At 46.7% G+C, this 15451-nt stretch overlaps 1 protein-coding gene across 3 annotated transcripts in view; it reads left to right on the top strand.

The window, feature by feature from the left end:
* The first annotated feature begins 6397 nt into the window (after positions 1 to 6397).
* TASP1 (taspase 1) overlaps positions 6398 to 15451 on the top strand; it is a 78571-nt gene continuing 69517 nt past the window's right edge. For all 3 annotated transcript variants that reach the window (XM_056856512.1, XM_056856511.1, XM_056856510.1), the window contains exons 1-3: positions 6398 to 6611; positions 10101 to 10168; positions 11240 to 11308. In XM_056856512.1, coding sequence (XP_056712490.1) covers positions 6467 to 6611; positions 10101 to 10168; positions 11240 to 11308 — 282 coding nt within the window. In that variant the 5' untranslated portion in view covers positions 6398 to 6466. The remainder of the gene's footprint in view (positions 6612 to 10100; positions 10169 to 11239; positions 11309 to 15451) is intronic.

Raw genomic sequence — 15451 nt, 5'->3', positions numbered from 1 at the left:
ATTACCAAAGCGGCCATTTTCAACAGGGGAACTGATCTCTATTGGCAGGAGATCAGTTGTAATAGTGGGAGATCTCCAGCTACTACCTGGAGGTTTGGAAATCAGCACAGATGCAAAAAGATTTAAACAAAGCGCAAAATTTCATAATGCTACACAATAACACAAAACACAACAAATTATATACACAAATATAACACAAACGACATAAACATGTGCATCATCAACAAGCAGTCCAAGACCAACATATATAGTCCAAAAGTTATACAGTCCTTCAAAAGGTAAGTGTTCAGCAATTCCTTGAAAGGTAAGTGTACACAGTCAACAATGGTCCCACGAAGGTTTCCACGAAGTGAAGATGTAGTACAGCCATTTCGATTTCTTATATTAATCTCTTCTTCAGTCCCCAAAAACAGCTTATTCTCACTTCAAATACGACTGCCAGCAATATTATTTGATCAATGTCAACCAGTTCCCCGCAGGGATACAAAAAGTGTAGCAGTCACTTTTGTATCTAAAGCAGTCACTTTTGTAGGGTCTCAGGCAGAGGTCTTTCACATCACCTACCATGTTTCCCCGAAAATAAGACACTGTCTTATATTTATTTTTCCTCAAGAAGACACACTATGGCTTATTTTAAGGGGATGTCTTATTTTTATTAAGTATGGTACAACAATCTACATTTATTTAAAGATAGTTAAGTCTTCTTCTTCTGGAACATCGTCATAACTCTCCAAACCCGGAATTCCATCCTGAATTTCTTGCGACTCCATTTCCTTTAGAACCATTGGCCCCAATCTTTCATGTCGAGCAATAGAGCTCTCATTAAATGAGCAGCTCTTATCCATGTAACCTGCTCGGAGCGCATTGGCAACAACACTGTCAGTGATTTTATCCCATGAATTCTTCACCCAAATCACGACCTCTTGCAGGCTAGGTTTCACAAAGTTTCCACGCTGATTTCTTGTCAGTCTATGTTCAATGTAGTTGTTAATTTCCATACACAAATGGTCTTTGAATGGCTTGTTTATTGCAATATCAAGAGTCTGCAGATAGGCAGTCATTCCTGCAGGAATCATTATTTGATCTATTCTTCTCTCTGCAAGGAAGTTCTTCATGTCTTTAGCACGGTGAGTGCTGGCTGAATCCCAGACTAGCAGACCTCTTTGGCCACCTCGCAAAACAAGTGGCAGCATTAAATCAAGCCACTTCCTTACAACTGCTTGAGTGCACCAGGCTTTTTCAGTTTCAAGAACATAAATGCCGGAAACACGTTCAATCTTATCTTTCTTGCCCTTAGTGATGATAACAGGTGTGACTTTCTTTCCATCCAGATGAATTGCCAAAATACAGGTAACACGTGAACTTTCGTGACCAGTGGAGGGAACGTAGACTGAGGAGGCACTCCTCTGTTCAATTGTCATTTGGGCTCCTTGTCCCATAAACACTGCAGTTTCATCCATAGCAATCATGTTGCAAAGTTGGTATTTGGAAAAGTCGATGCCATCAACAAAGGTCTTGAATGCAAGTGCTCGCTTAATAACTTCAGCATCTTCCAACTTAAACAGTGTTGTTGATTTTCTGATAGACAGTTCATATCGCTGAAGGAAGCCATCCAGCCAGCGTTGTGATGCTTTGAATTCTGGGGATATTTCGAATTGTGGTGCCATTGCAAGGGCAAATCCTTGAATATCAGCCCTGCGCACAACCCAAGCCTTTGCTCTCCTGTCAGCAATCCATTCACTGATCATGTCTTCCAGCTCAGGAAATAAAGGTTGCCGACCTGAACCACACTTGCGCTTCTTAGCATTTCCTCTGTCCACCTGTAGACTGAGATTATCGTATTCTGCCCGCCATTTTTGGACCATTTGGATATCCAACTTCTTCTCTTTGGAGAAAGCCGTAAGATTCTTGCCCTGGGAGTCCTCCACAATTCCTTTCTTGTACTCAACAGAATAACTCTTTCTTTTTGCACTCATCTTGTCTGGGGGTACAGATACTCAGGAAAAGCAGAGATACCGTAGGCCAGCAAAGCTGATGTGTAAGGGGTGGCTTATTTATCAGGGATCCAATGAGAACTGGGTCCAATTTGCACAGTGGAGCTGGGATGATCTCTCTGGGCTCAGTAGTAGACTGCTTGCTGAAGCTTTTCCCCTATCCCCTGGTGTTTGTGTGGGATGAGACAGACTACACACTGTTGCTGGTTGGTGCTGGGGGAGAGAGCTTTACTTCTTCCCCCTGAGTACACACAATACCTAAAGCACAATGTCCTGCTCCTCACTTCACTGAGACTTTTACTTTCACTCCCTCTGCGCCCCGGTGCAGAGGGAGCCTCCCGGCCGGGCCAGCAGAGCTCCATCACGGCTTGCACCAAATTGAACTGGGCGGGGAATGGCCTTCCGGGAGGCAAGGCCCTTGGCCTTCCCCGTGGACCGCCGACCAGCTGAACGGGCTGGGCTACAGGACGAGTGGTCTGAGGCTGAGGAAACTCTCCGGGAACAGCAAACTGGCGGGAAGTCTTGGTACGCTGCATAGCCACGCCTATCATTATGTCTTATTTTTGGGGTATGGCTTATATTGTGCAAATGCTTAGAAATCCTGCTACGGCTTATTTTATGGGTCTGTCGTATTTTCGGGGAAACATGGTACTCGCCTAGTCCCTTTTTCTGGAGATGCCGGGGATTGAACCTGGGACCTTCTGCATGCCAGGCAGATGCTCTGCCACTGAGCCATGGGCCCCTCCCCTAACTGAACACATTAACACCTGAAGCGGCCTTCTACTGAATCAGACCCGTGGTCCATCCAAGTCAGTCTTCTCTACTCAGACCGGCAGCAGCTCTCCAGGGTCTCAGGTAGAGGTCTCTCCCATCACCTACTTGCCTAGTCCCTTTAACTGGAGAGGCCTGGGATTGAACCTGGGACCTTCTGCATGCCAGGCAGATGCTCTACCATTGAGCCACAGCCCCTCCCCTCTTAGATGAATGCTAGTTTTGCAGCAAAAGGGTCTGCAAGGGAGGGGGATACCAGTCATTAAAAGCCCTGCAGTCACACAGTGAAGATCATTGAACACATGAACACCTGAAGCTGCCTTATACTGAATCAGACCATCAAGGTCCATCGAAGTCAGTATTGTCTACTCAGACCGGCAGCGGCTCCCCAGGGTCTCAGGCAGGGGTCTTTCACATCACCTACTTGCCTCTGGTCCCTTTAACTGGAGATGCCAGGGATTGAACCTGGGGATTGAACCTGGGACCTTCTGCATGCCAAGCAGATGCTCTACCACTGAGCCACAGCCCCTCCCCTAACTGAACACATTAACACATGAAGCTGCCTCCTACTGTATCAGACCCTTGAGGGTCCATCCAGGTCAGTCTTGTCTGCTCAGACCGGCAGCAGCTCTCCAGGGTCTCAGGCAGAGGTCTTCCACATCACCTACTTGCCAAGTCCCTTTAACTGGAGATGCCGGGGGTTGAACCTGGGACCTTCTGCATGCCAAGCAGAGGCTCTGCCACTGAGCCACAGCCCCTCCCTCCAAAAAGAGAACCCATGAAGCTGCCTCCTAGTGAACGAGACCCCTCTTGGTCCATCCGGGCCAGTCTTGTCTGCTCAGACCTGCAGGGCCTCAGGCAGAGCAGGGCCTCTCCCATCCCATCCCCTCCCTGCCCGGCCCCTGAGCTGGAGAGGCCCCTGGGGACTGAGCCCGCGGCCTTCTGCAGGCCCACTTCGGCCTCCTTCCCACCGCGCACATGGCCGAGAGAGAGAGAGACCGGAAGTGTGATCCCCCGTTTCCGCTTTGCCCCCCTCCCTCCATCCCGGCCGCGCAGGGCGCCGGAGCGATGACGAGGCCGCGGTGCGCGCGCGCCTGCCGGGCCGGGCGCGCTCCCGCCGCCGCCCCCCCCCCGTGAGTGAGGCGGCCTCGACGCCCCCGGAGCGGCGCTTCCCCCCCCCCAGGGAAGGGAGGGGCCCGGCCGCGCCCCCTCGCATGACGTCACGCCGGGCGACGCCCGGAGCGCGCCCGTGACGCCGCGGCGGCGCGACTCCTTCCCGCGGGTTGCCCCGGCAACGGTCCCCCGGGGCTCCGAGGGGGCGGGGCCTAGGAGCCCCTGACCGGTGTGCAGGTAGAGGATGTCACCTGGCAGGTGAAGGGGGCGGGGGTGGAGCCTGGGGGCGGGGCTCACGGTCCAATCCTGCCGCCCCCCCCCCACGACCCTCCGCGCCGGAGGTTTCGCTCCTGCCCCCCGGAGACCCTGAGGAGGCGGCCGGCGCGCCAAGGGCAGGTCAGGAAGGCGACTCCCTCCGGGCCCCACCCCGGGGGGCTGTTTGCAGAGGGATGGGGGCAGGGAGCCAGCAGGAGCGGGGGGGGCGTGGGGCGGGTTTGGCTGATCCTTTCCCCCAGGTGACAAAGACGTGCCAGGAAGGGTTTTGCCAGTGCCTGGCTCTCGTGGCCCCTCCTTGCAGACCCCTTTGGGGCCAGGGACGAATTTTTCTCCATCCCAGATGGGCCAGGGATCCTGGAGGGTTCCCCCCCCATCTTTTGAGCAAGGAGTAGGGGGTCACTGGGGAGTGGGCGGGCGGGGGAGGTAGTTGTGCATTTCCTGCATTGTGGAGGGGGTTAAGGTAGTTAAGGGGAGACATGATCGAGGTCTATAAAATTATGCATGGCATGGAGAGAGGGGACAGGGAGAAGCTTTTCTCCCTCTCTCATAGTACCAGAACACGGGGTCACCTGCTGAAGCTGGAGAGCGAGAGATTCAAAACTGATAAAAGGAAGGTATTTCTTCACACAATGCATAGTTAAATTGTGGAACTCCCTGCCCCAGGATGTGGTGATGGCTGCCAGCTTGGAGGGCTTTAAGAGGATAGTGAACATATTCATGGAGGAGAGGGGTATTCATGGCTATTAGTTAGAATGGATACTAGTCATGATGCATATCTATTCTCTCCATGATATTAGTTAGAATGGATACTAGTCATGATGCATATCTATTCTCTCCATGATATTAGTTAGAATGGATACTAGTCATGATGCATATCTATTCTCTCCATGATCAGAGGAGCATGCCTATTATATTGGGTGCGGTGGAACACAGGCAGGCAGGATGGTGCTGCTGCAGCAGGCTTGTTTGTGGGCTTCCTGGAGGCACCTGATTGGCCACTGTGTGGACAGACTGCTGGACCTGATGGACCTTGGTCTGATCCAGCAGGGTTTTGCTTATGTTCACTTTCGTCTCCTGGATTGTCTTGCCCACACAGCTTACGCTAGGATCCTACTGTGTAATTTTTGCATCATTGAGTGTGTCGTGTTGACACTCATGGTTTGCTTCGGTTCTGTTTTTAGACTTCTGGTTGGTTCTGCAACCCTAACTCCTATTGCCCATCCTGTTGATTGTATTGACTCACTCTGGGTAATCCGCCTTGAGCCCAAGTGAGAAAGGTGGAATGTAGATAAATAAATGAAGTTGTGAACAACTGCCATAGTGCAAGAATAACCTAATATCGAGTGATGTGAAAGCAGCCAAAGTCACCTTGGGGGGGTCGGCCCTTGGTGACGCTGCCACCCTGCTGTCCTTTTTGCCCTATACATGCTAATTCTGAAGTATGTGGTTTAAGTAAATGCGCGTGGACGTTTCAGCCTCACACTTAGTTATGCTCGCAGTGGGGAGAAATATGGTACAGTTCATAAAGTGATAACATTCCGCTGACCACCTGGACCACCATTCAAAGTCCTACAGACCGACTGTAATTGCAAATGATAGGTAGAATTTTCCTAGCAGAAGGAGTAGGAGAGATACGATGCTCCACCCACAAAAATGCATTCTTCTTCCAGGAATTGTCAGGGATTTTTGAAGTTAGCCTATAGAGATTCTTTAAATTAATGCTCTCTGCTGTCTCTTTGTAACCTTATTTTATGTGCTTTTTTCTTTTTTATCTACAGAGCAGAGTTTATTCATCACAATAGAAAAGTTATATGCCAATAAAGGCTTGTGTTATGTATGACAATAGAAAAATCAGTTATACGTCTGTAGTGTCATGCCAGATGTATAGACTATTGTTATTTGTGGCTTCCCGCTGCTATTTTAAATAAACCTGGGCTGCATGGGTATTGCACTGTCATTGTACTATAGCAATAATTTGCAGCCAGATTATCCTGTGTGGTCAAGCCAGTCCAGTTGCAAACAATCGTTATGGTGTTACTATAGCACAATATCCAATGATGTTTGGATGCATCCTTTATCACAGCATATTATTATTATTATTATTATTATTATTATTATTATATTCTATCAGGTTGCTTTCCTGAGAAGGAGGACCATGGTCACGCATTCATAAAATTATTTTAGCTAAAATCTCCACCAGGCAATCACTGTTTCGTATCTGCTTATGATTTTTCTTTCAGGGAGAGTGCCGTGCCGTGTTTTCCTCTGGATGGAAGCATGCTCTCTTCCACAGAAGATGGTAACCTTGAAGTATGATAATGGAAAAGGGGATAAGCTCAGTAGAAGTTTTACCCTCCAGATCGTCTCCTGCTGCTTCAGTAAGGGTGATGGTGAAAGAACATGAAACGAAGCAAACTCAGAAAGCGAGACGGGTGGGATTTGTGCTTGTACATGCAGGTAAGACTTAATGAGCACTGTGTGGCGTGTGTCAGAATCCCGCCCTGGGTCCGTGTATTTTCACATGCATTTTGCATGTTTGCCTGCATGCAAAAGTGCTTTCCCTGTTTCCGCTACCACCCCAAGATATAAAACCCAGCCTCTCACGTAACCAGTGCCTCGGGGTACCCCCGTATGGCTGCTTCTGAGCAAGTACAGAGCTGCCAATTACTTTAGCTCCGCCCTTATCGTGTAAGAGCAGTCTGCAGTGTGAGGGCAGGATCTCAGTCACTGTCTGCTTTCTTAAACAGGAAATAAGTTTTTATTACTAAAGATTGTAGATCACATACATCGAAATAGCTATCATAGTAGGTGAAGACAGATCTAAGGAAATAAAACCACAACAACTAACTACGCTGCATTATGACAGTTACCTTAGATGGAGCAAACACATCCCTGTCCCCCTGCCACACTGTTATAGAGGAGGACGAGGTCACCACATCTGGCCAAAGTGTTTGAAAATCAGGGATCCCGATCATAACAGTGTGTGCTGAAGCCTCAGGGGCAGATGGAGGTATTGGTAATTGGTTATTTCTTGATTTGGAAAATGCACCAGCGAGGTGTAGTGGTTAAGAGTGTTGGACTCTAATTTGGATAACACTTCGATTCCTCACTCCTCCACATGAACGGCAGACTCTAAACTGGATAACTCGGTTCGATTCCTCACTCCTCCTCATGAGCGGCGGACTCTAATCTGGAGAACTGGGTTGGTTCCCCCACTCCTACACATGAAGCCTACTGGGTGACTTTGGGCTAGCCACAGTTCTCTCCAAACTCTTTCAGCCCCACCTACCTCGAAAGTTGTCTGTTGTGGGGAGGGGAAGGGAAGCCAGTTGTAAGCCGCTTTTAGACTCCTTAACAGTAGAGAAAAGGGGTATAAAAACCAATTCTTCTTCATATACTGCTTCTCCAGAGACCTGCTGGAGGTGGCATACAGCTAACAACAAAACTGATCTATTAAAAATCAGCCACTAAGTGATTTTATCTCTTGTTAGCTGTTTCATGTTTCTGCTGCTGGCCTGAGGAAGATTTTATCAATATCATTTTAGGCTGCTTGATGTATGCTTGATGCCGTTTTAACGCTTTAGCTTATTTTAATTAACTAATTTTTAATATTTTATTATATGTATATTATAATTTTATATTATTAATTAATTAAAATGGCTTACTTAACGTAATCAAAAACACAGAAAATAAAGGTGTACATACAGTAAAAATGCATAACCTCGTAATTTCCCCGAGATGTGGATAATTAATGAAAATATTTAATCAGGTGTTTCCTTATTTAAACTGGCCAAAGCACAACAATTGGTTTTGGGAAAATTTCTCAGTGAACTCTTAATTATCTTTTTTTTAAAAACCAAAAAAGCTAAGGAATATATGCACCCTTTCTTTTGTTTGAAATATTTATTTTTCAAAATTATATCCCGCATAATAAATGCACATTTTAAAGTTCTTAAAACCAATCAACGTCATTAAAACAATTCAAACCAGAATTAAAATACATACAAAAACATAACAATTAGAAAGCATTGTGCAGGACGGAGAGATCACAGAGGGGTCACCAAACTTTATTGTTACCTGGTATTCATCCTTAAACGTTGGTAATCTGCAACATGTTGCACAGATTCAAGTACTAAAATATCTTCTGGTGGTGATTTTATTATGAAGCTGCCTGAAAACAAAGGACAAATAGAGATGAAAAGCATTAAAAGTCTAAACAATTAAATGATAAGGATTACTTTATTGTTTATATATAGCTGTTTAAATGTCTTCAAAGCCCGTCCTTACTGTTTATCCTCTGTGACATCGGACGACGTTAACATGTAAACTCTTCTGAACAAACGTCAGTAGCAGAACTAATAATACGTAGCCGTATGCGCGTTGTGTGCTTACGATAAAATATTTTGACAGTTTAAACCTTTTTGGAGCCTGGGGCACCTTTGGAATTCTAACACAAGGGGGTGGGCCCAACCACATAATGGCTGGCTTGGGAGGCAAAGCCAGCCATGCACGCACGCGCACACTCACGCGCACACTCACGCACACAGAAGAAGCCCAAGTTTGGGAGACGAGAGTAATTTTCAAAAAAATATGCTGGGAAACAGGATTGAGAGAGAGAATAAAGCCTGGGACACCTTGTTGCGGATGCCTAGTTTAAATACTTGCATTCTGAAATAAACTTTACATTCCTAACTTAAAGAAAGGGATGTCACTGGATATATGTGTGTGTGTGGGGAAGGTCATCGTATATTTCCTGCATTGTGCAGGGGGTTAAACTATATCAAAGCTTCTTAAACTGTGGGTCGCAGTCCCATATGGGGTTGCGTCACTGCATGTGGGGGTTGTGAAAAATTTGGCAACAGTAAATGGTAAAATTATATGTATACCAAAGAATTGTTTTAAAATAAATTACTTTATGATTTATTATCAGTGAATGTTTCATTTGTATATCTATTTTATATACCTATGTACCCGGGGCTGCGTAAAAATGTCTTGGGCAAAAAGGGGTTGCGAGTGGAAAAGGTGTAAGAAGCCCTGAACTAGATGACCCTGGTGGTCCCTTCTGACTCCATGATTCTGCTTCTATGATTCTATGATCCTTCCATCTCTGCGAAACCCAGCTTATTTTGGCAACCTAACAGTCCCTTGTTACCACAGAGCTTTTATGCTCGCTCGTTTGAACGCTGCTCCATTGGCGGTGCTAAATGGAAGATAGGAAAACTTACCTTCCACATCATCCATTGCCTCGTTTTTTTTGCTGGGGATAGAACCCTGGGACCTTCCGCATGCCAAGCAGATGCTCTGCCACCAAGCCACAGCCCCCTCAGACTCGCATTGAAGTTTTGTTAGACATGTGTTGTTAACGGACAGCCGGAGGCGGTTCCTGTCTGAGCTTTCACGCTGAAAGAGAGCAGCAGTTGCCCCCCCCCCCAATTTCCAATTGACTTTTGTATTATACACCCTTCGCGTTGTTGGAAGCCTCCCTAAGCCCAGCTTGGGTTGGGAAAAGGCGGGGTACAAATTGAATAAAATAATAATACGTTATGATCTCACACTTGGAGCAATTGAGTGCTGCAGAGATGCATGTGCCAATAATGTGTATGAGTGCAAAGAGCCCCATGGTCAGACCTGTGCCAGTGTGGCTCACCTTTATTCATGTGGGTATTTTTGCCACACGGGATCAGCTTGAGCAGAAGAATCTCCCACGCTGCTGCCTATCTATGCAAAGTGGGCTGAATACCGGCCATATTGCTTTGTGGACTTCTATAGCATGCTTCAGGGGGGAAACTATTTGCACGATCCTGAACTGAGTTACACCCTTCCAAATCCATTGAAGTCACGGACATAACTCTGCATAGGATTGCAATGTAATTCTGTTAATGTTGGGAAGAGATAACTAATTGCCGGACTTGATTTCTCCCTCCTCTCAACCTACTTTGTTATTAGGTGCAGGGTATCATTCTGAATCCAAAGCCAAAGAATATAAGCATGTGTGTAAACGAGCTTGTCGGAAGGTAAGACTTTGCCAGTTTTAATTAAAAGTTTATTGGGAGGCTTTTTATTTTTTTTGTAAGTGATTCCTGCCCCCCCGCCCCCCGATAACAATAATTGTGATATGTTTAGTCTCTTTTGGGCACATGAATGTTACAGTATTACTTAGCAAAACGCAGATGTTGAAATACATAGTTGGTGAACATAAGAAGGGCAGAATTCTCTTGCTGCGTGTATTCACATATCTTTTGTGCTGGTGGTTGGCAAGTGCAGTCAAATCATAGCTGACTAATGGCAACGCCGTAGGGCTTCCAAGGCAAGAGACAATTAGAGATGGTTTGCCTTTGCCTGCCTCTGCGTCACGACCCTGGACTTCCCTGGCGGTCTTCCATCCAAGTACTAACCAGTGCCTACCCTGCTTAGCTTCCAAGATGAGATTAGGCTAGCCTGGGTTATCCAGGTCCAGGCAAGGGGCGTTCAGAGGTGGTTTGCCATTGCCTTCCTCTGCATAGCAACCCTGGACTTCCTTGGTGGTCTCCTACCCAAGTACTAACCAGGGCCGACCCCGCTTAGCTTCTGAGATCTGATAAGATCCGGCTAGCCTGGGCCGTTCAGGTCAGGGCGACATAATCTCTATTAATGCAAACGTCTGTACAATGTTCTCAGGCTGCCAGCATGCTGGAACACTGGTACAAGTGGGTGTGTTGCATTTCTCTACAGAAAATTAGATTTACTGCATAATGTTTCAGAAATGTGTTATCTTGCTTGCAAAAAATCTTTTGCTGAGGCTGGCTGTATACAGTTTCAGCAGTTTTGAAACTCTAGGCTGTGGCTTTGTGCTGTTATCCCAAACAGGGGACTTGTGTATATCTTCTCCCTAAGTCAGGTCCCAGAACATTTCCTGGAAGGGTCATTGAATAGCATCTCCCCCCTTCTTGTCATTCGAGATAACTCACCTGCAATCACAAACAGGGTTGCAACCCTCTCCAGTCCACTGAAGTCGATAGACTTAGAAGGGTGTGACTCTTAGGACTGCACTGTCAGTGGGCTTTTATCCTACAGAAGATTGCTTGCGTAACAATTCTGTCTTCCAGGCAATTGAAAAACTCCAGGCCGGTGCCCTGGTAACGGATGCCGTGACAGCTGCGCTGGTTGAACTAGAGGTACTTCCAGTTATTCAGAAATCCAGTCTCTTGGTTGCAGTTCGCTGGCCACAGGGGTTTTATTCTTTTTGGGCGTGTGTGTGTCCCGTATTAGATGCAGTAGTTGGGTAAGCTGTATTAGAGATCTGCCATATGTAAGAGGGCGTTTAACAAATTAGCAGACTCCAGTGCTGTTCATTTTCTGTCACCTTGTGACTGTTTCTCAGCAGTGCATATACATTCTTTTGTGGAGATAATTGTCTGGTCACTTTTACACTGGATTACCTTTCCAGCGTTTTCTTTTCTCTTTGGCAGTTTGGTTTAAGTGTTTGGTAATTTATGCAGGGGAAATTCGTGTTTGGTTTGCTGCACAGTTTTCTGCTCTGAATTCTCAAACTTCATATGCGTGAGGGATTCTCCCCCCCCCATTCTAGGAGTACCTTGTGATGAATTAGCCATCCCCAGTGAATCACAGACCTTCTGAGTCCCTCCCCCCTGAAAACGCAGCCTTGTCGCATTTTACTTGGAGGGGGCGGGTCAGCTCTTAAAGGGACTGCGTGTGCTTTTGCTGGGTATTCCTCCCCACCTTTCTTCAACAGCTCCCTGCCGGGAGCTGCCTTCCAACCTTTGCAGCCTTCTTCAGGGTCTTCCTTCACATTTCATGAAGGTTTAACTCCCTCTCTTGTGCTTTGTTTTGAGGAAAAGGGTTGGATGGGAGGGACAGACACCTGGGAGGGAGAAGCCAAAATGGGTGTGTGGGGAGAGAAATCTGAAGTTAAGAGCTATGCATGGAAATAGGGGGAATTTGCGTTGCTCTTGCCTCGAAGCATTAGTTAAATTCCTCCTAAAACAGGATCCTAGAACTGCAGGGGAAGAACGAGGCCAGAGCAAAGTCACGTCTGAAGGTCGGTAAAATCATGAATAATGCAAAGGAAGCCTCAAAGCAGTCCAGCAGGAACTGCGAAGTAAATACCCCTGCATAAATGGCCTTTGTCTTTAAAAAAAATTTTTAGTTGGGGGGTCCTCTAGTAATCCTGATCTCATTGTGTAGAAAGGCATTTGTTTATTTTTCTTTGGTGTCAAGAAAACATCATGCTGCCCTCCTAAATAAGAGACAGAAAGGCTCACTCTACCCCACCCCATTTAAAACCATGTGATTAAAAAAGGTCAGCTTAAAAAAATCCAGCAGAGCAAATCAGAAAAGTTAATAGTTGTTGGTGGATCCAGACTCATCCACCGAATACAGGTTGAGTATCCCTTATCCGATATCTGGACTGATTCGAAAACCGGACCTTTTGAGCCCGCACGCAGGCATTACTCACAGGCCCTCAGCGGTGCCATTGATGGTTCGATGTACACAAAACTGTTAAAAACATTGTTTAAAATTACATTCAGGCTACGTGCATAAAGTATATATAAAACATAACTGAATTTCATGTTTAGATTTGGGCTGCGTTCTCAAGGCATATAATCATGAACATGCAAAAATTCCAAAATATTCCAATATATGGAAAGATCCAAAATACGGACCACTTCTGGTCCCAGGCAGTCCGGATAAGGGGTGGCTCTGCCTGTAGTTCAGAGCCCCTGTGATGGTGTCAGTGAAGCCTAAGCAGAAATGTCAAAGCCATCCGAAGTAAGTTTACTCAGATTCCTTCTGAGGTCTGTCCAGTGAGGCTTACTCCAGGGAACATGTTTTTCGAAGAAGAAGAGTTGGTTTTTATATGCCGACTTTCTCTACCACTTAAGGGAGACTCAAACCAGCTTACCATCACCTTCCAGCTTACAATCACCCTCCCCACAGCAGACATCCTGTGAGGTAGGCGAGGCTGAGAGAGCTCTAAGAGAACTGTGACTAGCCCAAGGTCACCCAGCTGGCTTCATGTGGAGTGGGGAAACAAATCCAGTTCACCAGATTAGCCTCCGCTGCTCATGTGGAGGAGTGGGGAGTCAAACCCAGTTCTCCAGACCAGAGTCTACCACTCCAAACCACTTTTCTTAACCACTACACCATGTTTGCTGTCTTTTAGGATTGCACTGCTAGCCACTAATCTAATGACATCTGATGTCAGGGAGAGAGCAGGAGAGAGAGAGAGCAATACTAAGCAACTGTACTCATAATCCTACTCAGGTCTATTCAGTAGGTCTTACTCCCAGGAAAATGTTCATTGTATTGCACTGTTGGTTGCTTAGTTACAGTATGAAAGGAGCTGTAAGGGCTTCCCTGACTCCTTATATAACAAGTTTGTTTATTAGCAAGATGCTTACTGAGGAAAGGAGATGTTTATGGAAATACAGCCGTATAGGTGAGACAGATAGTATCTGACCATCTATCACACATGGACAGGTCTGAGGGTTTGGGGAAAGGCCCAGTGATCTAAGAATAGGAAGTGACAGAAAGCATAAGAACGTAAGTGATACCTTGGTGAATCAGACCAGTGGTCCGTTTAGTCCAGCGTTATATTTCACACAGTGGCCGACTGGTTGCTCTGGATGGTCAACAAGGCCAAGGCCTTCCTTTGATGTTGCCTCCTAGCGTTGGGATTCAGAGGTTGACTGCCTCTGAATACGAAGGTTCCCTTTAGCCACTATGGCTAGTAACCCCTAGTGAACCGACCCTCCATTAATTCCCTCAAACTCCCTACGTTATGCAGGGTTCTCTGTGGCTGTGGACAGAATAGGGTTTACTGCTGGTAGGAAGAAGCATAGCAGATAGAATGGAAAGAGAATCTGACATTTGACATCCCCCCCCACGCACACTCGCGCGCGCACACACACACACACACACACACACACACACACAACAGAATAGAGCGAGGAAAAAAAGGAGAAAGATGCCTTTGTCTTTTGGAAAGGTACGGCTTGGTTCTTACACAAATGCTGTCGATAAGAGGGCCATTGTATGCCACGAAACTCATAAGAAGTTTTTGTAAAGGCCTGAAATATTTGAATACTTTTATACAGAAGAAGAAGAGTTGGTTTTTATACCCCGATTTTCTCTAACTTTAAGGAGTCTCAAAGTTGCTTACAATTGCCTTCCCCGTCCCACACACACACAACAGGCACCTTGTGAGGAAGGTGGGGCTGAGAGAGTTTGGAGAGAACTGTGACTGGCCCAAGGTCACCCAGCTGGCTTCATGTGGAGGAGTGGGGAGGGGCTGTGGCTCAGTGGTAGAGCATCTGCTTGGCATGCAGAAGGTCCCAGGTTCAATCCCCGGGCTGAGAGAGCTCTAAGAGAGCTGTGACTAGCCCAAGGTCACCCAGTGGGCTTTTTCTGTCAACCAGTTTCAGAGTGGGGAAATACACCCGGTTGTCCAGGTTAGAGTCTGCCGCTCATGTGGAGTAGTGGAGAATCGAACCCAGCTCTCCAAATTAGAGTCTGCTGCTCATATGGAGGAGTGGAGAATCAAACCCACTTCTCCAGATTAGCCTCTGCTGCTCATGTGGAGGGATGGGGAAACCAACCTGCTTCTCCAGATTAGAGTCTGCTGCTCTTAACCACTACACCATGCTGGCTCTCCTGCAGAGGTCCTACAGAACAAATTACAAAAAGGGACTTTTTCTTTGTGGAATCCTGTACGGAGTTGCTCCAGTCTGAGCCCATTGATTTCAGCAGACTTGGGTTGGAATAGCTCTGCATCGGATTGCACTGGGCTGACCAGGAAAACTATTTAAAATACCATCTGATAGAGTTGGGCGGATAGGGGAGAGAGCAGCCTTTTCTCCTCCCATCTGTTCTGCATATCCCCCACCCTCTTTCATTTCCGCTGAGTTTACACATTGCCAATTACACCATTAGTCCAAGCGGCATCACTTCAAAGACCCGTCAAAGAGCAGGGGTTTCCTCTGAACGTTTACAAGCTCCCTGACAGTTTGCTTGTGATATGCTGGCTGCTCGTCCTTCATCTGCTGGGCGGAAAGAACACAACACTTCTCCTGCCAAACTGGGCGGACTTCACAGAGGGGGCCGCTGGCTACCACGGCCCCGAAGCACAGGGAATACTTGAATATGTAGGGAAACATTTTGCGGCACTTAGAGGCACTATCCTTTGCTGTTAGCACGGCTGGTACTATGACTGCAGGTGTCAGTCAGATGGGAGCACAGTTTAAACAAATTTCCTTAAGGGTTGCCTGAACAGAAGGTACAAGAGTAGTCTGGTAAAT

This window comes from Euleptes europaea, chromosome 10, assembly GCF_029931775.1.
Source record: "Euleptes europaea isolate rEulEur1 chromosome 10, rEulEur1.hap1, whole genome shotgun sequence".
In the NCBI taxonomy this organism is placed as follows: Eukaryota; Metazoa; Chordata; class Lepidosauria; order Squamata; family Sphaerodactylidae; genus Euleptes; species Euleptes europaea.
The sequence above is the reverse complement of the archived record's forward strand: the minus strand, read 5'-3'. Positions and strand labels throughout refer to the sequence as shown.